The following is a 27,924-nucleotide window of genomic DNA, read 5'->3' as shown; positions in this document are numbered from 1 at the left end:
CTTCCATTTGCATAGAGCATTATTTAATTTAAAAAGAATAACGATACATATACAGTTGACAAGGTCAGTTGCATGGTACAGTACAGTACACAGTTACATTGATGTAAATTCCCTTTTTAAATATGATACACTGTATTTCATCGTACTCAGTCCTTCAATATCAGCAGCGCAGACCTCTCCAATTTTCTCAAACCACTTATTTAACATTGCAGTTAATTCAAGTCGTACATGTAATGAGACATGAATTGTGCAAATATACAAACAAATGTCACAAAAGTCAAAATTAAGAGGTTAAACCCTTTAAAGACAAATAAGCCACATACAATATCAGTGTCTTTCTGGAATGTCAGCCTCTACTTTTCACGCACACACGCACACACACACACACACACACTCACATACACATGATGGAATATTTTGTCATCCACTAAAGAAAGCGCTGCAAAACATATCAAGCTGTTCATAAAGTTGATTAACATGAGTGCTTTTTGCTTATGTGTAAGACAGTAAATACATTCATCTCACTTCTGAGAAGTCAAGAGTGATTTTTTTAGAGTAGGATGTTAATTCATCTCAGATTATAATATTGATCTCTAACATTGATGAAAAGCAGGAGACTGAGAATATATTTCTCGTCAATATCTGTGGGATTTGTTTTGGGGAAACATCAAATGTCATTTGAAATATTCCTACAGAATACATAAATCTTTTTACAAGTTCTTACAAGTACAAAAAAAAGGCTTTGGGAATGTGATAAATGGACAAAAAAATGGACAAAGAGGACAAACAATGTGCTGATCATTCTTCTTCAGAACAAGGCATCTAGTTTTAAGCAGAGGACTAACTGAAGTTTTACTATCCATACTATTATTGGGCCTTTTTATTGCGTTTCCTGACATTCTCTGAAGGAGCAGCTCTATGTTAAATATGACAAAGCGGTGCAGTTTGTCCACTGCACATTCACAATCTCTTAGTTTTAATATTTAAGAATGATCATAGCACTGTTTCAGTATAGTGTGGATGAATTCAGGAATCATATGTTGCTATTCTCTTATACTCGCTCTCTCTGTCACACATACACACAGGTGTACCATGCGAAATGCATAGCTGCAGGAAAGAAAACAAAACATTTTTGTACTAAAAACACCTGAAAAGGTCATTGCAGTCTTGCTGTTCGAAGTCAAAGTCAATCACATACAGTCTAGTACAATTTGCTTTCAAGTCAAAACCTCCAATTTCACTGCAACAGCATTTGAAAACTATCAAACATCTTTCTAGTAAATATCTCCCATGTAAACTATAATGGCCGGATATCCACATGGTAACACACCTGTTGCTGTAACTTGTTTAGCAGCAAAAACAGGTGAGGTGCAAAGAATCATTAGTTCACACCAGCTGAACAATGGAGGCGGATTATATGTACTCAGACTGGCCTAAAAGTACTCTGAGGATTAATCCTTAATAATGACAGTCTTCAAGTGTTTGCTAGCAGCTCTCTGCTCTTCCAGTATCATGCACTCTCTAAATCGTATTTTCTTCATGCAATCATTAATGTGCCCAAAACAGTCTTTAAATGAGTAAATGTTCTGCTCTGGCCTCAATGAGTAAGTGGTTTTTAGTACCATGGACACGTCACATTATTTACATCTGGCAACAACATTAAGAGGCTCTTAAGGATAACCAGGCATTTTGTATAGGGCGATATAAAGAAACGAGAACCTTCATTAGTTAGATAAGGCGCAAAGGTGTGCAACAATTTCAGAAACATATCAAATTCTCTTGTGATGATTGATGATCACAAAAAAAAGCACAAATCCTTGGAAACATAATCAAGTCATAAAATAAAGTCATAAATAACAAAAAGGACAAGCTGTACACACATAAGTGCACACACACACACACACACGCACACAAATTAACCCTGTCACACACAATTCAGAGTAGTGGTAGTATCTAATGAGTGGTGTCATTGTCTTTGACCTCACTAAAAAGGTGCAGCACAGAGTTCAATCCCACCTCAATCCCTCAATGTCATAATCCCCAGTTTACCCACTTTCTCGTCACACCACAACAACAATAACAACGGCATGAGTGACCCAACAAAGAGACATGATACAGTAGTAGAAATGCTGAAGTTGATGTTTGTGGACTGGCCCAGTGTGTGTGTTTGTGTTGGTGGTCAAGGTAAAAATGGAGCTGGACGGCCAGAGGACCGCGCTCTAACCCAGCCTGTGTACAGTACCTGCTGTGTAACTCAGGCAAGTCCATGTACACTGGTCATACACAGACACTGTAAAAAAATGGACAATGGATGGACGGTTTCCTCACTCCTCTTACTTCCTCCTGCTCTCTGTGCAGTGCTGGAACTGGGCAAAGCTGAGGAACACTTGCTCCAGTGATATCTGGCTCACACAGTAGTCTTCAATGCGGTATTTCTCTTTGGCTGCCTCCAAAGTGCCAAACACCTTTGTGGGAGTGGAAAATAGGGTGGGAGAGAACATAGAGAAGTGTGATGTGAATGTATTGCTGGTGTTAACCACGGCTTTGTACCAAGATCACAATTTAAAGCTCGAATATGCATTTTTTGAACATTGAAAATAAATATACCTATCTTACACAGACAGCTACTCTGCATCTTTTTTCATACCCATTTCCTTCTTAAAAGATGGCTTTTCAGTGTCATTTAGGACATTTTGAATTATAAACCATGACTATACTACCATGCCATTGCTGTGAGCATGTCAAATGACCCTCCAAGCAACATTAGACCCTAACACAACATTAATTAAAAAGTATAAAGGCATTTTTTTAATCACAGATCGCCTGCTCTTGCCATTCAAATGTCAAACGTCTGTGGTTGGTTCTATGAAAACATTTGATCCAGATGAATGACATGTTACTTCCAAGATAAATCACTTTTTTGAGGTTGTAAAATTGTAACTCAGGCTGTTTACAGTGGTACTATGTACCACTTAAGTAAGCCACAGAACCATTTTGCCCACTAGAGGGAGGTCTAACACAGCATGAGTGCAGGGATGCATTTCTCTGTACTGTATTGACCAAACATTGGAGAGGTTTTTGTTTTTTCTTGTTTGTTTTTTTAAATCAACTGTCAATGGTAAATCAGTTACTGTACCTGGGCCCAGGTAAGTGTTTTGTCAGTCAAATGATAGTGCACCATTCCCTGGTGTTCGTCCTTTAGTTGACTTCCTGTGGTGAGAGAAAAATCCCATAGTTAAATCTTCTTTGTTAACCTTTAAAACAGCAGAAGTTATTCAAGTAAGCACAGGACAACCACTAGATCCTGCACCAAATAAAGATCAAAAAGACCAATTTCAATCTTTTTCATAGCTGTGTTTATCTTTATAGATACCATTGTAAATGTTAAATGTTAACCTGGAAAGGTGCTTTCGATAAAGTCTTTAAAAAGCTGCAGGTCGCTGTCCTCCACCTCAGTGTCTATATGAACTTTAGCCAGCAGGGTGTAGCCACTGCCAAACTTGCTCTTCAGGTGTTGCGGGCTCCCGAGGCACTTGAATTGACCATTGACCATCACTGCCAGCCTGGTACACAGGGCCTCGCACTCCTCCATACTGATGAGGGAAAATATCAGAATAGGAAACTGAATCTGTGCATCTTTGGCTTTTATTTATCAAGAAGCAGTAATACATCCTTTTTAGGCTGAATGTAGTCTAGATTCACAGGTAAGCATCTGTCAACCTGACATTCAAGACGTATTATAAAACTCACCTATGGGAAGTTATGATAATGGCCTTGCCAGACTCCCGTGTGCGTGTAACAGCATCCCACAGTAGTCTTCTGGCCACAGGGTCCATCCCAGTCGAAGGCTCATCCAGGAAGATGACTGGAGGCCCGCCAATCAGAGCCATGCCTGCACTCAGCTTCCTCTTGTTACCGCCACTGCATATGTTTATGGTGACATATCATTTTACACACACTTGCTCAACAAAACACACTATTATTCAGGCTAATATGTGAAGTGTATGGCACAAAACAGAGAGAAATGCGAGTAATTTTATATTTTATCTACCTGTAGCTGCGGACAAGTTTATCAGCATGAGGCTCCAACAGCAGTGACCTCAGGACGTTCTCGACACAGCCGGACACATACTTCTCTGGTATTCCTCTAAGCCTGGCATACATGCTCAAAGTTTCTCTTCCTGTCATGTGGTCCAACACGGCGTCAAACTGAGGACAGTAGCCAATGCGTTGCTGCACCTGCAATGCAGAGATAAATGTTCCCTTTCAAATCTCTGTGTGTTGAAAGCAGTGTAGCAGGACATTAAAGATTGACTCAATTAAAATCCTAAAGCTGAGCCATTGATTCATCTTTGAATTTATAGAAATCCCTCCATCTCCCTCTGCACCTACCTTCTTAATGTCCCTTAAGATGCTGTATCCATCAATGTAGGCATCCCCGGAGGTCACGCTCTCATCGCCAGTCAGCATCTTAAAGGTAGTGGTCTTTCCTGCTCCATTAAAGCCCAAGAGGCCAAAACACTCTCCTTTCCCCACAGCGAGAGACAGCCTGTCCACAGCCAGAAGATTCTCCCCACTGCTGTACACCTGAGAAGGAAAGATAACAATGAGTCTCTACCACCTTGGCATATCTCACAGAGACACAAACAACACACATATTTCAACACTGAGGCATTCAGTACCTCAGAAAACATTCAGACCTCATAGATACAAGAAAAAATAGCCCTGTGTTACATACCTTGCTGAGCTCTTGTAGAATGAGGGGGCTGCCAACCATGGACTCCACCATCGGCTGGCACTCCAGAACCCTCTTCCTCTCTTCTGCCACATCTCTGTCCTCTGGAAGCAGCGCTGCATCCTCTATTAGAGGTAACTAACACACACACACACACACACCCCAATAAGTAAGATGGAAATGTATGACAGAAAATATCAACCACAAAAAAGTAAGACATCTGTGGAAACTGTAATTTTCGACATTTCCGCAGATGTGTTTTCTTAAATCCCTTGGAGGGGTTTCAGTCTTCTGCTATTCTTTAATGTCATTGTTGATGAAAGCAGACCTTGTTGCTTCTACTTCCTGATGTATTGCAGCTGGGATTATGATTTTGCTATATAAAAAGGTGTGACATACAAAATGCTTGGTATAAATCACTTTGCCCATTTGTTGACAGATGCACTTGATGATTTGGCTTCTTTACAGGAAGTCTCATGTTGCTTTGAAAACTCACAAATCAAAGTGCTAATTGCTAGAACTCTTATTAATAACATCTGTGGAAACTGTAATTTTCGACATTTCCGCAGATGTGTTTTCTTAAATCCCTTGGAGGGGTTTCAGTCTTCTGCTATTCTTTAATGTCATTGTTGATGAAAGCAGACCTTGTTGCTTCTACTTCCTGATATATTGCAGCTGGGATTATGATTTTGCTATATAAAAAGGTGTGACATACAAAATGCTTGGTATAAATCACTTTGCCCATTTGTTGACAGATGCACTTGATGATTTGGCTTCTTTACAGGAAGTCTCATGTTGCTTTGAAAACTCACAAATCAATGCTAATTGCTAGAACTCTTATTAATAAAAAATGTTGCCAGCTGGCATTCAGCCTAATATGAGCCGCCCTCATAGCAGTGTTTCTAACTGTGATTGTAAGTTACTACAGAGTTAAAGTTTCCTTTCCTGTTCACACCATTTTGTGTATTCCATGTACATTTTAACAAATCTGCGTTATCGAAGACGGTTCATTTTTTGGATCTACAACCAGTATTCAAGTCATCTTTAGAGATTTCCTTTTTTATAGGCCTCAGTCTGAATATATTTAACCACACTTCGAAAATAGTTTCCCAGTGAGACCTCCTACACAGTGCAAGCTGTGGTTGCTAAAATGTCTGATGAAAATGGAAAGTTTCCATTCTGCCAGTAAAAAAGAAGGGAAAGAGACACAGTGCCCCGTTCACCGCTCCCACAATCTATACCTGTTTACGTCTTCTGCACAGGGTGGTGAAGAGTCGCCGGAGAGTGCGGACACACTGCAGCTCAATGACGAACAGCAAAACAATGTAGACTACACCCTGCACTGAAAAGGCCACGAGGAATCGTCCCACACCAGGCTCCGACATCGAGAAGTAGTTTGTTTGATATGTGATGTCTAGAACCAAAGAAACATTAAGTTATGTTAAAATAAATCAAGAGCATAAGTATGCAGGAGTTACACAAGAGATCTGTGATATTAAATAGTCTTTATTTTGGTGATTAAAAACAGGGTAATTGGACTTTATTTAAAAAACGATAATACAAAACGCTGAGTGAAAACTTGATCATGAAAAAACTATTTGCAGCCTAAACAGTCTGTAGTTAAATGGTTTATTGTGATTTTTAAAATTATGTTGAGGAATCTGGTGCATATTACATCTCATTTGTATTTTTCCCACCATTTTCATCTTTACTTTCCATTACCAAAGTATTTGTTGAGCTGTCCTTGTCACAAGAGGACCCTGTTTTCTGGAAACCACAGTGAAATTGCAGCACAAAATACAACTTTTGCTTGTGTGGAGAAATCAAGAACGTTATAGCAATAATGATCCTATTTATCCTTCAAATAAGGATTCAAATCATTGTCTCTATAAAAATGAACTAGCACTATCATTCTAATTCATCTGTATTACTGCCACCCCCATTATGACTCATCATACATCTCCTATTTCACATATCCATCACAATGTAACTGGTAAATTTAGGTAGTGAATCCCATTCATATTGTTTTATAACTAAAATAATGCACTATGACACCTCTACAGCAAAAGCAATTACCTCTTCATTCTCTGAAGGCACATTAAGGCAGTACTTACTTAAGTACTTGCAGAATGCCTGGCTCAAAGGGCTGGAGGTGCAAAACGAGATGAATTCATAGTTCTGGTAGAACTGGCTGAAGGACATGCCGAGGCAATAGTTCGGGAAGATCAGGAACACCTTATCCAGTAAGCGAGACATGTTCAGCAGGTTCAAATCTGGAGAGGGAATTCATAAGACAGCGTTTTTTTTTTTTTCATCTGACAGTAATGAGCTTCACAAGTTCATTTCAGTAGATTGCTAGAACATGATCCCTCACTAGCCTCCCATCCTGATGAGGGACACAGCAAAGCCAGAAGCACTGATGCTGATAACTGAACCGAATTCTCTATGTGCCTTCCACGCACTGTGCACTCAAGATGTATTTAACTGCACATGAATATTGTTTGACTTTTCAAACACCTAAAACATGCATGTAGTTTGAGACACTTTAGATGTCTGGCCAATGTTGGCTGCCAGTGTCTCTTCTCACCTGGGATGGTCATGATGATGACAGCCAGAAAGGTGGCTGTGCCAGAGATCATGTTGAAGATGGTGAGGCGAGTGTAAGCAGTGGCAGCAGTGGAGAAGAGGAAGCTGAGCAGGTACATAAGAGGCACAACAGCCCAGCCATACAGCAGCAGCAACAACAACACATCTACCAGGTGGTTGTCCTCTACAAAAGCCTTGACTCCGAAAGCCTGGAATACCACCTGAGAGCAAAAAAACGGTTTAAAATGTGAGACTGAAGTGCCACAATGCATTAGTATAAATATCCATCCACACAGATGAGATCATAATCCTAATCCCAACAAGCAGTGTCAGATGTCTTACTAACCAGCATGAGGAGACAGGGCAGCAGGAAGTTGACCAGGTCCCACAGCAGGGCAGAAAACCAGAAGTTTGACAGGTAGACGCCGCTGACCTGCTGCACATGCTTGGACTTGATAGAGGACTCTGTAACAAGCAGCAGGGCGAAGGTGCTGGACAGGGAGGCCATACCATACATCAGGTTGATGGCGATGACAAAGCCTGTCTTGCTCCTAGAGAAGGAAGACGAGAGTGATGTGGTTATGAGACCAAAAAAAGGAGTTGAAAAGGGGTTGATGACAGGCGAAAAGTGAACAAAAATGTGCAAAGGAAGGGTGAAGAGATAGTAAGACAGAGATGCAAAACAACTGAGAGACAGGAAACACTTTCCTCCTTCAGAACATATTTTGATCTCCAAATTGACAGCGATTCCTTGGAAAACTACACTATTTTTTCATTATAGAAGTCTGTTCCTTGTAATGGTGCTTGCCCAAAAGTCATGTTAGCACTCTTCTCTGTTTACTTCTACTACTACAATCTCTCCTAACTCTTTTCTCCCCAAACTACAGTACCTCTATCTACTCAATGTTTTTAAATTCTGGATTCAAGCCAAATGCTCCCCTGCAAGTCCTTCCACTCACTCTGTGAGCTGGCTGTGGGCGTTCTCAGACAGGTTGCGTGGCATGGGGTAATTGCCCGTCTGGATGGAAGCGTTCAGCCCTGCTAGAAGTTTGAACAGAGCGTTGTCCACCATCATGAGGGCCGTGGCAGGTGTATGGTAACCCTCATTGTTGAAGTAGGCTGTTGCTTCTGCAAACTGTCTGCTGCTGCCACGGAAAGCGGCGCCCACCACACAGCGTTCATTAAAGCTGCCACCTTCCTCGTCTGCCTGAGTCAGGATGTAATCAGTAAAGTCTGACGGAGAGGAGGAGAAAACGGACATATGGTCAGTAAATACTCACCTAAGCAATCAAGCCAGGACTTTGTCTTTCTCACTATGCTTACCTGTAATGTTGATGAGCTGGCCTAGCTGGGCAACGAGCTGGGAACTGTATGTATTTGCCAGGGCGGAGGCCAAGGGACCCGCCCCAGGCTGCACAGCCACAGGGACCTTGGTGGGACCATAACGACTGAGTGCTAGCTTCAGCTGAGGAGCATTCTGGTGATTGGGAAAGGTGCGTGCCACAACTAAGGCCACAACAGTGAAGACCAAAGGAACGAGGAACTGAGCCACCATCACCTTCCAGTTTCTCCAGCTGTACAGCGCCCTCTTCAGGAACATGGCATAAAACTGTTGCAGGTGTAGTCTGACCTGTGGAGTGAAAAGTGTGAATGATCAGTATGAATGATATGCAGGAAAACATTGAATCCAATAACAGAGACACACTGTTGCACATTATGGACCACGTCCATTTACGCCCCTTCTCTACATGACAAGCATCAGTTTACATCTTCTCATCTCACCCCGGTGTTCAGCTTGATGTTGGAGCAGTCCTCTGAGATGAGTGTGCCACTATCTGTGAAGTCAGTGACATCGGTCATGCCGCTGATGCTGCTGGCATCATCTGTGGTCCAATCATGGGAGCGTCTCTCATGTTGGTACTGCAGGGCGGGCAGTTGGATAGCCTGGATGTCCAAACTAGAATCCACCAGCTTTCCCACTCTGAACACACAAATTAATCTACAGTTATCCAACACCTTACTGAAAACAGTACAAAATGGAGTCTTAAATGCTAAGTTTTCAAATTTGATCATCCAACCACCATTGATGGCATATTATTCAAATAATGTTTATAAAATGCCATTTAACATTATGATGAATTTCAGGAAGCAGAACGTCTCCAAAATGCATATAAATAAAACCAGATCTACAGCAGCTCTTTTGTGTCACTTGCTGTGCACATGCATCCATTCTTACTCTTCATTCAGCAGCTCAGTGAGGTGATGGAAGGCAGCCCTTCTTGCAAATAAACCTATTTCTGGGCCTTACAATTCAATTATCAGTGAATCCATCCAATCAAGGCACACACATGGGAGGGCAGATCAAACTACATTAAACACCTTCATCTCCCAAGATACAGTGTGCCTTTGTGAACCTAGTTACATCTATCTATCTGCAAGTTCTTCAGCATATCCTATTTACACCTCTTACATATTAGAAAACATGAAAGAAAAGGAAAAGAAAATAAGATTCCAGAGAAAAGATTTTTTTCTATGACAGTATACCTCCAAAACTGTGACAACTCCGGATGAGAAAAGTGCAACAAAGCTATTTTAGATCTCTGGAAAATATATATATATATATATATATATATATATATATAGTATCTAATTTGGTATTATAGTGGAAACAAGAAGCACATAAAGAAGCATTAACAGTAGCAGCATTACTACATAACACAAATGTGGTTTTACTTGGCAGTAAAGTATTACCAGAAGGGAGCACCACAGCAGCTTCTCCTGGTGTCATGTTTGATGTTCTGTGTATAAATAGTGTAATAAGGCCAGAGCACACTGATGGACTCTCAGTATGCCTTGTAAGTAATGAGGCCTGTGAGACAAACATTCTTGGCAGCGCCAATTACAGTGTTGTACACTTGTGCTAGCTGAAATAGCATGCAGTGTTAGTCGTCTGCAGAGGAGTCACTCGTGCTTGTTGCCACAGATACACATATTGAGTCCATGGGGAAGCAGAGATAACTGCTCAGTAAGCAGCAGGCAGCAGGGACTGAGATGTGCGAGTAAAGGAAAGAAGGCAGGCATATCTGCCAAAGCATCTGTTTCCATCATAGGCTGTGCAGTCTATGGTATGCATGTAGACAAAACTGAACATTGATCTTTTTACATTTGTGTATGGTTCCGTTTTAAAGTTCCACAAATTCCAAAATAGATGCATAATTGCAGAACTACTATAAACAGGCTTTTACTAACTTGAATAGTATATGAAATCTACTTTTTTTATATTGCATTAAAATGTCTTGCCTTGTACATTACAATAATATCTGGTGGTACATTGCCTGAAATTGCTGCTTAATTGAAAATGAGCCAAGCAGGAGGAGAGTTGCTCCCTGATTCAGATAATTAGAAACACTATCACATTCCCCCATGTCTTATTCTTACCTGAGGAAAACCTCTTCCATAGTGGTTACCGAAGCTCCATAGCTGGCAATTCCTAATTCATCTCTGTTCATCTCCAGCTCAGCAAACAGAAGCTCAAACCTGAGAAAAAAAACACAAAGTGCATCAGGAAAACACATGACATCACAGTGGGATCACTCAGTATTACAACATGAGCTCATGATGAATGTGAAGCTGCCAAATGTCACTCATCACATCTGTTGTGCCATTAGTTCTGCCATGATTCTAAACATAGTACAGCAGTAAGCGTCACTGTGAAGTCAAATTCCTATTTGTAGGAGGAAAAAAAATATTGATTTTCAGTATATAAAAAAAACATAAAACAAGCTAAAACAGGAGAGATGGTTATAAAGACAGAAATAACCTTAAAAATAAAAAAAAAAGTGAGAGAAATTTTGTTCGCAGTTCAGCAGGGGTTATTTCTGAATAATGGTTGTTATGACAACTAGGCCGCCTCATAATTTCCACTGTTATTGTGAGTACTCCATGCATGCACAAAGACCAGACTGACTCACCTGCTGGTGCTTTCTTTGGGCAGGATGTAAGAGAGCTCAGCCCCAGCACTGTTCTCAAGTGTGGCATTAGGAACATACATGTGAACAAGGCGGGTGATTTCGGACACATTACAAAGGGCATCCTTTACTATCACCATGTGGTAGCCAGCACCTGATGAGCAGAGGAAAGGAACAGGCATGTATAATTAATCATAGATAATCATGTATTGTTATTCTGTTTCCCCCATTCCTGCAAATATGTAGTTCAACAACAGTGAACTATTTGTTGGATTTCCAACTTTGGTGGAGATTCAACTGTGTAGCTCTGTGATAGGGTCACTCTCTTTTAACTACCCATACAACATATTCTGCCCTTCTGAGAAAGACATCTTGTAGTCTGTACTTTTTGTTCCTCTTGTACTTGTTCTCCACTTCACTCTTATTTTCACTCACCATATTTGTTCTTAAGGAAAAGTGGTGACCCGCAGCACTGCAGCTCTCCTCCTGCCATGATGGCGATACGGTCACCAAGCAGGTCAGCCTCGTCCATAAAGTGCGTGGTGAGCAGGATGGTGCGACCGCGCTTCTCCCCTTGCAGAAGGTCCCAGGTGGCCCGTCGTGCTGATGGGTCCATACCCGATGTGGGTTCATCTAACATCACCACCTGGATATAGATAGAATTAGGAAGAGATGAGAGGTGGTTAAAGTGGGGGAAGGACAGGTGCATGGGTATAAAAGCAACAAGAGTGGAAAAATAATGGTGATGCTGACCTTGGAGTCTCCAATGAGAGCAATGCCAATAGAGAGTTTTCTCTTCATGCCACCAGAGAGGGTCTTGGAACGAGCCTGTCGCTTATCCTCAAGGTTCAGGATACGGATTATCCTGTCCACCTCATCTGGAATCTTGTCTTTGGAGTAGCCTTTCAGCTGGATATAAGGCAGATAAACACACTGAGCAGCTATACACCATACCCTCATCCAAACTACCAGCTTCTACTTCACCTTAATGTGAATGAAGCTGTAAGCCTGACAGAGAGTGTCTGCACCTATCTTGTTCTTAGAGTGGGGAACTTTCTTCAATTTTTTTTTTAGAGGAACTCTTTGAGTGTTTTAGAGGAACTGAGAAAGTATAGTAAGCTGACAGAACTTGCAACTCAGATGATACAGCGTTTTTGTACAAGTACAGCAAGAAAGAAAGAAAGTAAAGTCAGAGAATGCTTGTAGCAATACTAAACTGGACAAATAAAGGTTAAACTAAAGCTCAATTTACTGGTACAGGAAACGAACAATGAACACCACACAATACATTTTCAATAATCATTTTTAAAACATCTCTTCAGACAATGAACTAGCAGGAGAACAATTAACTAATGAGGGCATGACTGTAAGTAGAAATATTCATGTGTGTACCTGCGCATAGAACAGCAAGTGCTCTCTCACTGTAAGGTTATCAAACAGTACATCATGCTGGGGACAAAGTCCTAGACTGCGTCGGATCAGAGCCATGTCCTGACAGATGTCGTAGCCGTTGATATAGGCCCTGCCGCTGGTGGGGGGAAACAGACCTGCGAGTACAAAGGCAGGTGGGTTAGTATCGTTAAGGTGGCGTATATGTGTGTGTGTGTGTGTGTGCTTGCTTGCCAGTGTGTTTAAGCTGGTCACCTGTTAGCATGGATAGCGTAGTGGTCTTTCCAGCACCGTTGTGTCCTAGCAGGACTGTGATCTGTCCCTCGAACATGTTCAGTGTAAGATCCCGCACAGCCTGCCGAGTCTTGTTGCCCAATCTGAATTCCTGTCAAGGGGATACACCAGAACATTTACATGTATTATATATGCAGAATAGGTGCGGGGGTTGCATAATTATTGCATTTTTTGGTAATTTTCCCACCACCTGCACCCTTTTACAATAACTTAAGTTGTGTTTTAAAGCTCACCTTAGCAAGGTGTTTAATTTTGATCCCAGAGACTAATCCAGCTGGCTCCGCCTCTATAAACTCTCCTTTCAGAGCCTTTTCTGCATCCTCCTCTTCCTCCTTCTCATTCACCAAAGCCATGCGAGGGCTGCTGCACCAATATGAGGGCTGCAGGTGTGAAGACAGGAATAAAGTGAGGGACAGATAGAGGTGAAAATGGCCTTAGTTAAAAAGCTTCTTAACAATTCAAGCAATTCAACGGATCTCCAGGTGTTGCTTTACAGTAAAAACCCATCACGTCCATAATGAATGAAGCACGATAATTACAGGAAGCAACAAAGGATGCTGAGGAACACGGTCATACGTCAAAACACAAGAAAGGCAGAGTAGGCCGACAGTAACATTGTCCATATACACTCTACATTGGAGGGGAGAGTTTCCTGATCAAACCTCCCTTTGGTTCCCTTCCTAGGAATCAGAGTCAAACCTCCACTTTCTACGCTGCAGAAACAGCATCTCACACCCACACACACAATGGACCCAGAGTAAAGTGCGTCAACATTTAATCCACACCCTGCTGGCAGTCTCTTGAATTCCTGACTCCTGGGAAATGGGTTAGCAAGAGTTTATTTTTGTGTGAGTGTAACAGCACGCCATTTCGTGATCGTCCATAGTCGTTATAAAGATAACCCTCATTTGTGTTGGCTGGACAGAGTCAGACATTTCCTGTTATTCCAGTTAGCTGAACTCGAAGACTTCCTCTGGCCGTCGAGTCGTGGCCTCACGTTCTCAATCCTCTCTGCTGTCACTGTGTCAGAGCCCCTTTTACAATGTAGAAGCAAACACAATTGGCAGTGCTCACAGCTGAGAAGCTGGTATGGGGTCATGTCCTTTTTACTGCACTTGTAGTACTAAGTATCATATCCCTCGCTAGGTGAATGAGCGAGTATGTGTTGATATGTCTTCCACTTTTAAAAACATTTTAAAAAGCTGTCTATATCTGTATCCTTATCATTATTTTCAAAAGACGTTCTGTCTTAAATGGTTGGCGATTGCAGCATACCTGTTACTAGTGGTTTCTCCACCAAACTATGAATAGTCATGCAAATATTTATACAAAACCATGGGTTAACTACTTTATCAAAAATTCTTTTTTTAGATTATTATAAACACCACATTCCCCACAAGTCTGAAAGGCCAAACACCAGTGAGAATGTATTGGAAAGCCAAAGGGGAACAACTTTCAAGTGAATATCTATACCAAAAACTAATAAGTATATTTCCGATGTATATGTACTATATATTAAGAGAATATTAAATAATTAATTGATATAGTTTAAATGTTACAAGATACATTGAAAAAAAATGTGGTGAACCTGGACAATACAGTATGTTAATCCAATGTGAAAGATCCAGACATGTGAAAACAGATTATACTGTATGCTACTGGGAAAGGAGATTAAAATGACCAACTGTTGATTTTATTCGCACACAGCTTCCGAATTTATCTAGTGTACCAACAGTATTTCATATTTTAAAAGCTAAATAATAGAGGGAACAGACAGAGGGAATATCCTAGAAGTAGGTAAAGATCCTTTTATGTATGTGGTCTGAGTATCCGACACAAAGGCTACTGCCTAATGTAAGGACTAGATGAAATGTGAGGAGCTTATGGAATAAAAATGGCTGCACTTCTACTGCTAGCAATTATCTGACATACTCAAATCTGTTTTGACTGCATTATCTGTTCATACTTACTGTATATCCCACTAATGCATCTGTATTTGTTTTCTTTTTCTCAATTGAGGGTGGAGTGTGTGTGGGGGTCTGTGCATGTGTGAGCTGCTTAGCTCTGAAGCGTACCAGTATGAAGAAGTAGGATGGTAGAGGCACTCCATACTCTCCAGGAAAAACTGCCTCCATGTACCAGGCTACCAGCCCGTACAGGACAGAGTCAAACAGCAGCAAGCCCAGCACCTGAGCCACGGAGAAGTCATCATCGACCGTCACAGAATCAAACATGTTAGACCACTGAATTCCTGTGCCTGCAAATGAAAAAAAAAAAGACCGAAATGAACCTTAGAAGTCACTGTTTTAAAGGACATACACACAGGAACAAAAAAATAGTTCCAAATTTATGTGCTGTATATGACAAAATTCGCTTTAACTGAAACCTCCAGGCTCACCTTTGCCTTCAAACATTCCTATAAGCTGAGCTCCCATGGCCATGGCCACGTTGGAGATAAGGCAGGCGGAAACCTTCTGGGCATGGCTGAGTAAGTCGTAGCGAGGCCACAGGAACAAATAAGGCAGGTAGCTCATGAAATAGATGAAGCCACCCGCTGCTGCCGCCACATTGGCTGAAATCAGAAGGAAAAAAAAGTGTAAGAGGTTGACGGGATGCCAAACAATAGCCAGGCTCATGTAGCCTTCAATAATTTGAGATCTGACACAAAAATAGTGAATTAAAGAGTGCAATCACAGCTCTTGTATATTGTTTGTTGTCATAGCAAACACACACGCATGCATTTGTAGACCTAAGCTAGAGCTGACAGAGGGAAATTAATATGAGAAGAGAACTCCTTTTGCTGTGAGTGTTGTCCAGATGAATCATTAAGGAGGCCAAATGAGAAATGGGGGAGAAAGTGGGGAAGAAATTTGAGTGCTGTGGATGAGGAGAATAAGAGACTTTCAGGGCTGCTGCCATTTCTGAGCTGTATGACAAGATCTCTCAGAAAAGCACTTGTAGCAGACACTGTGACATTTTGAGCCTGCGTGGAACATGTATTGATTAAGTGTCATTATCTGTTTCTAAAAAGTACATCAGTGGGTGGGAAGAAGTATCCAGACAGCTGCGCACACAAAAATGGCCAAGGAGAGCACTGAAGGATCCTTTCCCATGATTTGGCCTATTTTCTATAAATGCCCCTCATCTCAGCCTCTTTCCTCCTCCATCTAAAAATCATCATTTGTAAACAACCTGGGTGGCATTACATGATGATCTTTGTGTCTTAGCAAGTTTATATCTATGTTTAATGTCACTGAAGGCTTTTTAAGTCTCTTTTCTCTTCTACTTGGGTCCCTGTGGACAAAAGGCTTTTAAGGCATCATCATAATCAAATTCAGTTTTCTTATTATTGTATTTGAAAAAAGCCAACAACATTAACTTGAGAGCATGGCTGGTGAATAAGTATTTGTGTGCAATCTGAGCAACTTTGTTGGGAAAGTTGGAAGGGAGATGGATGCTGGTTTGAGTGAAAAGCTCTAAATAAGGGTGTGAAGAGGGAGAGAGAAGAGGAACATAAAAAAGGAATTTAAATATTTGTCTTTATTGTCTGTGTTGATCAGGCCGGACAGGATTCATTTCCCACATCTGAAAATGGAAAAAGCTAACTTTCTAACTTTTAAAGTGAACAAAACATTTCTCTTCACCAAAACGTGGCTCCATACAACACCAACAACCTATACAGACTTATCACTAATCACATGAGCTGAATATTTACACTCTCATAGTTAATCCACGCAGGTTATGTCATGTGATTGTTGTGTACAAGCATATAGTATATAGCTTTGACTAGTCAAGAGCACTAATCCTCTTTGTGCAGACTGTTTTTATGCTTTTAGACCAGTTAAGAGGAGCACCGATTGCAGTAGATACTCTTGAACATACTGTGCATTTCAGCAAAATTGGGCAGGAGGGTGTAGTCAGAAAAGCGTGAACAAAGCTCATACAGGAACACACGAATGCGCACACAGAAACACACACCTCGTGAAAAGAAGGCACTGATCATGAAGCTGAAGTTGATGGTGGCCACGGTGAAGGCGAGCAGGAAGACAAAGACCAGGGTGGGGTCGCTGTAGCTCAGCACTGCTCCGTTAGGGCTCACCTACAACAATTAAAAAACAAATAGTTCCAGTCAGCGCTCAGGTCTGACTTGCTGCTAAATAAGTCATATTGTACCTAGTACTGTTTTGAAAGCTAAACGCTTAGCAAGACATTTCTACATTGAATAAATACATATTGCATTTATTTATACTAAATATTACTATAGATAATGATATTGTGTTGCTTTTTGCTTGGCAAAGGCATTACACACGGGAATGTAGGTAACAAATTATGATTCATAACGCTCACTCACCTGGATACAGAGGAGCAGTGTGACAAAAAAGACTGAGATGGAGAGGAAAAGGAAGAACATGAGGAACCAGGCACTCCAGTGGAGCCAGTTGCTGAGACCCATCATCCTCATGTACTCCTGAGATGCACAAAGAGAGCAAAAGGTAAACAAACAGCCTTGACAGTTTTTTGAAAACACCTTCCTACAGAGACACAAAGACATACCTTGAGCTTCCTTTCCTTCTCCTGCACCACGGCTCGGACTATGCTGAGGGACGTGTAGGTGAAGCTGAGCACCAGTAGTAAGGGCAGTTGGTTCTGAATGGCCAGGATGAAGACGTCGTATATAAAGGCAGGGTAAGGAAACCGGGACAGGACCACTCTGGTCTGTCCCAGCAGAGAGGCAGCAGCAGTTCTGTTGTAAGAGCGCATGATGGCTCGGTCCACTGCATGCTGCACCGCCAGAAAGCCCTCTCGGAAATAACCTGTGAAGAGAAATGAAATATTAACACTGAGAAGAATTTGTTAATACAGCAATTTCATTAGCATCAACTAAAAGTGTGACCAAAGTGTGACCAAAGTGTGACCAAAGTGTGACCAAAGTGACCTGTTCCCATGAGGAACAGTCCTTCTAACTTCCCTCTAAAAGTTAACATGAAATGAAAATGGGTAAGAGTCCTTGAGGAACAAGTGGAGCTGCAGTCATGAGTTATTATGCATGTGGAGGTTGGAAATCCATATTCATGTGACGCTAAAAGCTTGTCGATTCTATTATGCTTTCAGGATGACTTCATCTTTTGGAGTATGTCTCTCGCTCTCATTATAGTCGCAATCAACTTTGGAACTTCATTATGAAAAAAGGTTTGGGCCCGATGGGGGCCAGCAGAACGCTGTATTCTCTACACTCCAATTCATCATCATCACATCATTTAAAGCTGACACATCAAACAACCAGAGGGACAAATGTGAAGATAAAGTTAAGAGCATTTGATGATTCCCGAACGGTGCCTGACACCTCATAAATGCCCCAGGAATGATGCGAGGGCACACAGTATCCTGCCAAAACTAGATTAACACTGATAATGCCAAAGATGTGCAAGGACATGGTTGCCATGGAAACATAGCCTGAAGAGAGGGCCCTCGCTCTAGAGACTGTGGAAATTAAGTGCTTTGCATCAATCATAATACCTGTCTAAGCAGAAAAACACAAACTGTTTGATATTGTTTTGTGGTGTTTTAAAGGACCAATGCCTAATGAATAACTCCTCAAAAAATGTGAGGTTTTTAAGAATATTAAGGGGGTTTAGAACCCTAAATGCACACAGGATGAGTTGCATTACAAAAGTGACACAGAAAAACAGAGAAAGAAAAAGAGAGAGAGAGAGACAGATAAAGAGAAACAAAGGGAAGGAGGATCAGAGAGAAGGAGGAGGGATTCTCACCTGGCGTGCCCCCCTCCTTGTCATACTGCTCCCTCGGCCCCGGCAGCTGAAAAAGGGGAAAGAGGCTGAGCGTGTGCCAGTCCAGGTCGCTGTTCGGATTCAGCTCTGACCTCTCCTTGGCAGGGGCGTTGCGCGGGGTAAAGGTGAAACGTAGGTGGTAGCTCACCTGTATGCGAGAGAAAGAAACAGAAAAAAAGAAACTGAATTGGTTGACTGAACAAAACTACGATAAGCAGAGACGTGTCAGGCTCGGTCTCCATGGTTTCTGTTAAAAAACAAAAAAAGAGGTCATGTGTTAATAAGCATGTGAATGCCTGATCTATGGGAATGAAATATAGAGAGCAGAGGGGGAGAAGTAAAACCAAAGAGAGACATGAAGAATCGCTTTTGTCTTTGTTTTATCACCTACTCTGTATCCATGTTTATGGTTTTATGTATCTGGCAGCAACAAGGACAATAAAGTTGAGCTGAATTGATTTGAGAGAGACAGAGGGATGCAGGCACATAGAATAAGAGTGAATAGAAATGTGGTTATAAAAATGGGGAGATGAGTCACCCTAAAATGTGTGAATACATCTTTCTCTCCCTTGTAGTTCAGTGAGCTTTGGACAGTCAAACCTGTTAAGTCTAACAGAATTTTCCCTCACATCCAGATAAAGCTTTTCCCATATGGAGTCACACAGTACAAACCTGTGAATTAATCTGCTCTCAGTCCGTTATTTCTGGCTACACAGGAGGATAAGTGTAATTTCTAGGGTTTTTTTAATTATTTATTAGTATGTACTATAGTGCTTTGTAATAAAAACTGACCAGAACATGAGCTTGTTTGGTAAGACTTTTGCTTCTACGCTCTTTTAACGCCAAGCCGGCTAAAAAATGTTTCATTTTGCAGGTAAACAAACAGAGTTTCAGGCAGCAGAGCAAAGTGGCTGAACCAGTTTTACTGGTAACGCATACCGTAAATGTACTGACTCATTCCTTCTTAAACTGTTCCACATTTAGATCAGTAAAACACGGGTCACTAGGTCATGATGTAGGAAAAACAAAAAAGGGAACAGCTGACATTTTGATTTTTTTTTTTTGCCGGTTGAAATTTCAAAAACTCTTTATGTTCCCATATCTCAGGCTAATCCGAGGTTTGATTTTTAGATGGAAAAACCAATAAACATAGACAGTATGTTTTACAACCCTTTCAAATGCTTATGCCTTTCTCTCCTCTGTTAAAATACAGAAAAACACATGTTGTGTCCAGATTCTGCAGTGTCCCTGTGCAATTACAAGACAATAACACAATGCACTGCAGTTGCACTTAGAATCAACCATCTACCTGCTACAGTGTGTGACAGTGTGTGTATCCAGCCTTATACCTTAAGGGGCAGAGGTTCATCATCATGGTTGAAGGGGTGCTCAAACACCACAGCAGCCAACAGCCTTCCTGACTGAGGGTCATTTCTCACATAGTCGTCAAACTGCTCCTCTGTCTCAAAGCCACGCACTGGAAAAGAAACACGCACCCACACACACACACACACAGAAACACACATACACAGATACAAAGACCATTAAATTAGCTGTGGTGTCGAATTCATCTCACGTACGTCTGTTTTCATGCTTGTCTCATTGCCCCGACCTTGGAGCTCACTGACAGACAGGAAGTTGGTTGAGACGCTGTCAGCATACTGAATTCTATGGCCAAAATTATCAATACAACAGGTCAAAGAGATGAATGTGTACTTCAAAATGTCGGCCATTTACTGACACAGATGCTGCTGTAGATTATACCAAAAAGGGAAGAGATACGAAGCTGAAACACACAAAAGACCACATCACAAATACAAGACAGCTTGAAAAACCCCACTCTATATCAAACTGAATGGAAACACCCGACAATACAAAACTAGATAAAAAAAGATTTGGTTTTCTTTTCACTTTTGATTAGAGTTCTTTCTTTTCCAGAGCTGGATTTTGCAATGGTCTTTTTTCTATTCCACTTATCAAGTAAATATGCAGGTATTCTGGGTCTTGCAAAGGGCGTCTGTGTTAAATAACGGGTCCCAGGGTTAAATCTGGGTCAGTTTCATAAAATAAACATATGCATGGAGACACAGAGAGGGAAACAGGTCAAGGCCGTTTTTACACGGATTACACAAACGAGACAAAGGGTCTTATTTAGTGAGCTTTAGAGGTGCTGGTAGCTGTTTCTCCCTGTTTACAGTCTTTGTACTAAACTAAGCTAACTGGCTGTTGACTGAAGCCTTTTATTTACCTTCAAGACATGAGAATGGTATCAATAATTTCAAAATGTCAATCATCAATCATTTCTCATCTACTTCACCACCAGGAAGTGTAATTACAAAAAATGTCAAACTACTCCTTTAAGTGAAAATATAAAACACTTTCTCACTGAAGCTTCTCAAATGTGACCTGTGATGAGAATGTCATTATTTTATTCAATCAATCAAATCTAGATTAACTGAAAATGAAAAAAAAAAAAAAGATGTAACCTTATTCTTGAATTGCTGTGCAAGAAAAAATGAACATGTGTCAGATGACAAGGCAACTCTTAGAAAGATTTTGAGGTTACACAATAAAGGAAATCTAATTTCACAATAGTGCATAACATAAACAAGCTGTGACAACACCACAAATGTGTTTTCAGTCTTTTCAGTGCTCTTAGTTCAACATCATTGTTATTCTAATATGTGAAACTGTGACATTTGAAACGCTGCAAAGCTTTTTTTTAAAGTGACAGAACATTAAGGTCACATTTTGGTGGTCCTCTGTGTGTGCATGACATATTAAAACTCAGCCTCAATCATTCCACTTCCACCTTCCCCTCTGAATGCTGAGAGCAGCTAAATTATTCATTAATGGCTGAGCTGGGATCTCATGTGTGTATGGGACAACCTGCAGTTACACAGCTCTGTCTACCTACTGCTACACCTCTGCTGTCAACCTCTGATGATTGTCTGTCAATGTGTAAAGTAAACAAATATGTAAACAGCCTGTCAGTCAGACTGTCTAAATGTTTATGTGAATGGCCGGTCCTAAAGAGAAGGTGTTTCTGAGGGTGTGAATTAATGAGATGGAGTGTATGTGTCCTGACAGAGCAGAACAACATGCTAAAGTGTGTGTGAGCTGCATTTCTTTCCCTATCTAAACTCCCGGCTGACATGAGAGAAGGGTGCGGCCTGTTTACTCTCCTGACGCCCATTTCTTGAGGAACCAGTAATCCCAGGTCTGTCCTGAACTACAAATGGCTGTCAAGGCTGTAGTAATTGTTTCTCCAGATCATCCAGATGGAGGATCAGTATCCCTATAGTCTGCTCTGAACCTGGTAAAACTGCATTTTCATATTATGCACCCTGGGCTTGGAAAATTTTACTAGATAAACCCAGATAATCTGAAAATGCTGCCCTCATGTCAGGCATTCAAGCATCACATTATAAAAATGTTTAATGAGGAATGTAATTGTTTTGAATAGTCAAGTTTTATCTCTCATATTTCTCTGATCCTGTTCTTTTGTGTTGAATGTGATTGTTGTAAATTATTTTTTTATTGTGACACCTAATGCACACTGCCATTTTCTCCCTTGTAAAAGAGATGACGGGCTTCATGCAAGAACATATTCTTATTTTTATCCTAAAATTCATACTTTTTTCTGTGAGGTTCACTTGTACGAGTGATCCAAGTTGGATTCAACAGAACACTTGTAAATTTTGTTCGTCCCTAAGAGAAAATTCTAGTATGAGAAAATTGTTAAATGTTCTTATATCACTTGTACATGACTCTTAAGAACAAATCTGTTTGTACAAGTGGTTCTTGCATGAGGCCCAATGTATCACAAGAGACGGGCTGGTTAAATATATTACATTACTGATATGCATTACTTTAGCATACAGTGAGCAAATGATTTTAGTTTTAGGTAATTACATTCAGAGAAGAGCCATATTAACACAACACACAGGCTGTCTGATGGATAAGGGCCTTCAAGAGCTTTTTAAACAAGTCAGCATTGTTGTAGTGAACCTTCTGCCCGTTTCCTGCCCAGCTACTACCCACCTGAGGAGAGGGACAGGCTGCCTCGCACATCCTCTGCAACCTGACGCACAACACTGGAGTTGCCGGGCACATAGGCCAGCTGATATTGTTTCATGAAGGCCTTGGGTAGTTTGTCGACAGGGTAGCTCTCATAGACTGTTGCATTTGGGTAGTCTGTAAAAGGCACCTTCTGACGCAGCACGATGAGGATGCCGGAGAAAAGCAGTGGCAGGACAATCTCCACCAGAGTAACCAAGATTTGACGTTTCTGGAAGAGCAGAAACAGAGAGATTAGTGGCTGTCTGTTTCATAGATGTACATAAAGTAGGATGAAAAGAGATAGCAGATAGCATCAAAAATGATGAAAAAGGTATTGAGGTTTTGAGGGAATATGAGTACAATGGGGTGAATTATCAATGAATATGAAGCATATCTAAGAGATGATATTGAGATGAAGAAGCTATGCTGTGCTTGGCAGAATATAATGTAAATTAATAAATGCCTCCATATTTCAGCCACAGGTGAGCATGAATTCTGAGTAGTGTTGGAAAGCAAACGCAACCCTGTTTCAAACATTTAAATGTGTTATGAAAATGCTAACTACAAAACATTTTTAGTCCAGATGGGGTCTGGGCATCAATTTATTCTTTCACACAACTCAGATTTGAAACAAGAGGATTTCACAGACAGTTGAAACAAAGCATAATTTATGTAACCGCCTCCTCCGGTTGAGTGATTGGAGTATAAAGTGACTTAGACAGTTTCAGGACATTACACAGTCAATCTACGAAGGGACCCAATATTAGACCATCAACCTTTCGACACTAGTCGAGAAAGGTGCAAGAAAATAGACTACCTTTCCCCTTTGTAGGCAAAAAAGTTCATGTATAAATTCATTTGGTGTTATGATCACATTTGAACAGTACAATTTAGTGCAAGGCTGCTAATCAAGTCGGAATACTTTTTGAGTACTGATGAGATAGCGCCCAAAGCACCACAGAGCTGTTATGCTGTTCAGTTAGAACTAGATGCTTGCTCAGACTCTTAATCAAGTCTACTTTAATCAGAGTTTCCCTGCTTTAAAATAACAAAGCTGTTAAGTTTAGATAAAGTAGTTCAAGTTCTTGAATATTGATGCATGTAAGATTTTTTTTTTTTTTTTGAAAATATGTCTATGCTCAGAAAGAAATGCGTCAAAATTAGCATAGCTTTTTTGCAGATACTAGAACTCAGGTATGATACTGGTACCAGTATCATAACATTTGGAACAATACCCAGCAATGGTATACAAGACCTCTCAAGCCATTACATGTTTGCTATGTATGCTATGATTGCTAAGATTAGATCACATCTTCAGTTTTTAATCACCACATCTGGTTGTTTTTGGTTTACTACAGTAGTAGCTGCTGAAAAAACACAAGAAAACATTGTGTGTGCACTACAGCCTCACTATCCAGGAGGCCATGCTCAGGCATGGTGCTGCTGTTGCCAGTGGGACACAGCCTATGTGGACTCTGATATACAGGAAATAGTGCACTGGCTACCAACACTTGCGCACAGCACAAAACAACAGTACAGTAATTGTGTAAAGCATAGCCAGACAGTATGTCATTTAGTAAAAACAACAACTAGAAATCATTAACCTTGTCAACTGATTAGACTTAACCTGCTTTTGTGGAGGAAATAAGAAGGTTAGCTCAAATATTTCTTTAAAAAGGTTTTTTCTAAGTGAGGAGGCCATGTATAATATTGCAATACAGATGTTTTCCCTGATTATAATATAGTTTAGTCTGCCTTTAATTTTGCTTGCATTTGGCTAAATGCAGTTGTACTTCAAAGAGCAATTCCAATGATATCATTAATGTTTATAGCCAGTAGTCGAATAGGGATAACACCAAAAAACAAGATAGCCTAGAAAAACAAGGCCTGTGCCAACAGCAGTTTTTATAGCAGGCTTTTACAATCCTGAATTACAATATCCACAGTTTCCTGCTGAAATGAAACGTGACAATAAATAACATTTGTTTGTGCAGATTAAGTGATTAACATGCACTCTATGCCTGTGTTCTGCAGCCAAGAGGGAAAAGCAACACTATGATGCACAGTATTTCTTCCCGCTTGGTCCAAATGGAGTCTCTACAGTCTCAAGACAAGATCAACTAGAGTGGCAGAGAGTGGATAAACAGTGGTGGAGCAACAACGTCTCACCACACATGCCATGAAGCAGGCAGCCTGATCCTTTTCTGAATGTTTGCAGCATTGTGCAACAATCAACTGATATTAAGAGTTCAACTCTAAGCAAGCAGCCATTCAGAGAAACACACAGCACGAAATGTGCCAATTTTCTACGCCTGTGGAAATCAGGCAATGTTCACTGTAAAAATTCTTTCTTATCTTCTGTAAACTGAACACAGCCCCCGAATCTGATGATATGGTGTTCTATGAACGATACTATAGTGTTAGTCGTGAGTGAACCGTTGCTGTAGGAAAGCATGTTTTTCTTTGGGATTTTGAGATATCATCAAGGTGCTTAACCTGCTTAACATGTTGGCCAACAGTTGAAAAGGTAGACAAACAGCATACAGTTACACAACACAAAATCTGATTGTTATGAGGCCTGTCTCATGATGAAGTCTCATGATCTGTGTCACAACAATTAAAATTAAGTTTTAAAGCAACAAAATAACTAAGTGTAGATGAGGATTTTCACTGCACACAGCAATATAAGGCTAGGAAAAGCATGTGACAGCTACCAACGTGTTTACCCAGCTAGAGCTTGAAACTACAACAAGGTACAGGCATACTGATATGACTGGGGCCAAACAGTTTCCAAGACGCTGGCTAACATCATCATTTGTAGAAAACGATGTTAGTCAGTTTACTGTATTTACGATGTCACATAAGTCTATAACTTAACAAATACTGTCATACAGGCCTCTGCTTTGTAAACCCAGCTACCTCTGACAATTCACAGTTGTACACAATGTCACCACGTAATAAGGGCACATGTAGGCTGGCTGTAAGTTCAAAGTCCTCCAACTCACCTGCTGAAGATAGTTTTTCCAAACCAGTAATCCAAATTGTCGCATAATAGCCATTTTGAGCAGTACACAGGACACAGTCCAGTCAGCCTTCTACAGTGGCTGGGGGACAAAAAAAGAGAGAGACATCTTTTAGTATCAGGTTAGGTTTATATGTATAATTGCATCACTGAAATGTTTATTATGGAAGTTTGTTTGAAACAGCTTCAACCAGCAGCGGTGGCTGAAATGGTTTCTGATCTCAGTTTCTATTCAACAATAACTTGACAAAACAGAAAAAAGAGAAGTGAAATTGAGCAATGAGCAGTATCATATGTATGTGTACACAAAGTTATTTAAAAGTGGGGAAATTATTTTCACCCTGGGAATCCTAACACAGCGAAGCAGGTACTAACATGTGACAGTAAAGAGGAGTCATCAGTCTTGGAAATGAGTTCAGTTAGAAAACTGAACTCATTTCCAGGACTGATGACAGATGACATTTGCCTGAACAGAAAACCACAGGCAAATGAGCAAAATATACATATATAAAAAAAAAAAAAAACAGGCAGTTGACATTCACATGCCTAACCAGTTGGACAAGCTAACTGAGACTCTTTTTTTTCTCCTTTGTTAAAATTACTATAGGATGGTCAATGTCTTTGACCTCTTTCAAGGCAATGAAAGCTTATAAACAACAAAATGTGAACTTTTGCCAACATTGTCACATTTGCAGATACTCACATATACAGTCAACACAAGGCGATCAATAAAGATGAACTGTTAAAGTTGCAGGGACCAGGTTTGCCTCATGAGAGAATCATAGCACTTTTTTGCCTTAATGGAGTCCCATTTCACAGCATACCACACGCGTAAATAAATCTGATAAAAACTAGTCATGCTGAGACTATTTGAATTTCACACTATTGCCATTCATCTCAGAAAGGATACATCCCTTTCATGATATATCAGGGGTAGTTTACTGCATTATCCGTGTAAATGAATTCACAAAATCATGTGCTACCCATTTACAGCGACCGTTTCTCTATTAATATGTTCTAGCAAACAATAAACATAAAGTAAGCCATTAACGACGTGAACCTTTTCCCCTATTAACCTTTCTCCTCTGTGATTGGTCCAGCAAAATCTTCTGGCCTTCCTGATTGGACAATCGACCTGCTCGTCAATCCCTAAGGATTCTGATGAATGCTAATGATGGAGCTGAGGGACAAAGCGAGGTATATCTCATATATTATGTGCTGACTCACCGACATGACTTCATTTAACACTCTCTGAATCACTAGACATCTAAACTGAATTCACTCAGCCGTGTTTTATCGCACAAAAAATGTCAAATTACCTTAAAAAAGCAGCATGAACTTCACGAGCTGTGGTCCCTCCTCCTCGGGGTAAAAACAATTCCTCCTTTTTTTGTATTAATCCGATAACAAAACCATCACTGCGGGGCTTCTTCCTTCACAGACACACTATGCAGGTCCGGCTAGCATTAGCGAAGCTCAGGCCGTCTGCAGCCCAGTCAAGGTTTTTACCCTCCAGTTTGCTGCCTGCTAGCGTGGCGATGACATTGCACCAGCCGCCGGATAAACCAGTGAATTCATCGTGCAAAATGCAGGGACAACCGTCAACAAAACACCTCACGTGACTTCACTGGAGCAGAGTGTCACGTGATCTACACAGCTGGGCTTTATGGCCACAATTGTCCTGCAGCTGCCTAAAAATTAACAATAAATGTAGAATTATTCTTTTGTGTTGTGACTCATTCATTTGTTATTACGATTTCTATTTCTGGTAGCAGTATTGTCCCATCACTGCACTGTAGATAGTTGCTGAAAGAAGACACATTGATGAACTCTTGAGCTTAAAGAACAGGTTCACAAATTTTCAAGTCTTTCTTAAAACATTAGTCAGATGCCCAAATGAACATTGAAATAGTTTTTTCTTGCCATAATCATTCCTCCTATTCACACTGATTACTTTAAGATCCCTTCATAATGCACTTACAATGTAAGTGATGGGGGCCAAAATCCACAAGACTCCTTCTGCACAAAAATGTTTATCTGAAGCCAATATGAAGCTTCAGTCGTCCAAATTAGCCAAAT

The 27,924-nt window shown here is 40.7% G+C and overlaps 1 protein-coding gene and 1 long non-coding RNA gene across 4 annotated transcripts; one reads left to right on the top strand and one right to left on the bottom strand.

Moving 5' to 3' along the window:
• Position 1: 1 nt before the first annotated feature.
• abca3b (ATP-binding cassette, sub-family A (ABC1), member 3b) lies at positions 2-27,293 on the bottom strand. Of its 3 annotated transcripts, none has more exons than XM_042391714.1 (31): positions 27,165-27,293; positions 25,829-25,927; positions 22,806-23,052; positions 20,111-20,238; positions 18,744-18,909; positions 17,527-17,786; positions 17,324-17,440; positions 16,951-17,071; positions 15,371-15,544; positions 15,048-15,229; positions 13,206-13,352; positions 12,934-13,063; positions 12,682-12,836; positions 12,043-12,198; positions 11,725-11,935; positions 11,293-11,443; positions 10,760-10,858; positions 9,104-9,302; positions 8,645-8,951; positions 8,281-8,554; positions 7,668-7,872; positions 7,323-7,542; positions 6,850-7,008; positions 5,977-6,149; positions 4,739-4,873; positions 4,393-4,587; positions 4,052-4,239; positions 3,751-3,921; positions 3,397-3,593; positions 3,137-3,210; positions 2-2,465 (listed from the first exon to the last, which is right to left on the bottom strand). In XM_042391714.1, exons 2-31 carry the CDS (start codon positions 25,880-25,882, stop codon positions 2,334-2,336), a joined length of 5,127 nt encoding a protein of 1,708 aa, XP_042247648.1. In that variant the 5' UTR covers positions 25,883-25,927; positions 27,165-27,293; the 3' UTR covers positions 2-2,333. The 3 variants fall into 3 exon arrangements, with proteins under 3 accessions (XP_042247648.1, XP_042247649.1, XP_042247650.1); XM_042391715.1 differs by lacking the exon at positions 27,165-27,293 and adding an exon at positions 26,922-27,009; XM_042391716.1 differs by lacking the exon at positions 27,165-27,293 and adding an exon at positions 26,549-26,769.
• On the top strand, positions 26,940-27,566 carry LOC121883451. Its single transcript, XR_006092220.1, has 2 exons — positions 26,940-27,042; positions 27,287-27,566. It is a non-coding gene; the product is annotated as an uncharacterized LOC121883451 (long non-coding RNA).
• Positions 27,567-27,924: the final 358 nt, after the last annotated feature.

Source organism: Thunnus maccoyii, chromosome 18 (assembly GCF_910596095.1).
Source record: "Thunnus maccoyii chromosome 18, fThuMac1.1, whole genome shotgun sequence".
NCBI classification, from domain to species: Eukaryota; Metazoa; Chordata; class Actinopteri; order Scombriformes; family Scombridae; genus Thunnus; species Thunnus maccoyii.
The sequence above is the reverse complement of the archived record's forward strand: the minus strand, read 5'-3'. Positions and strand labels throughout refer to the sequence as shown.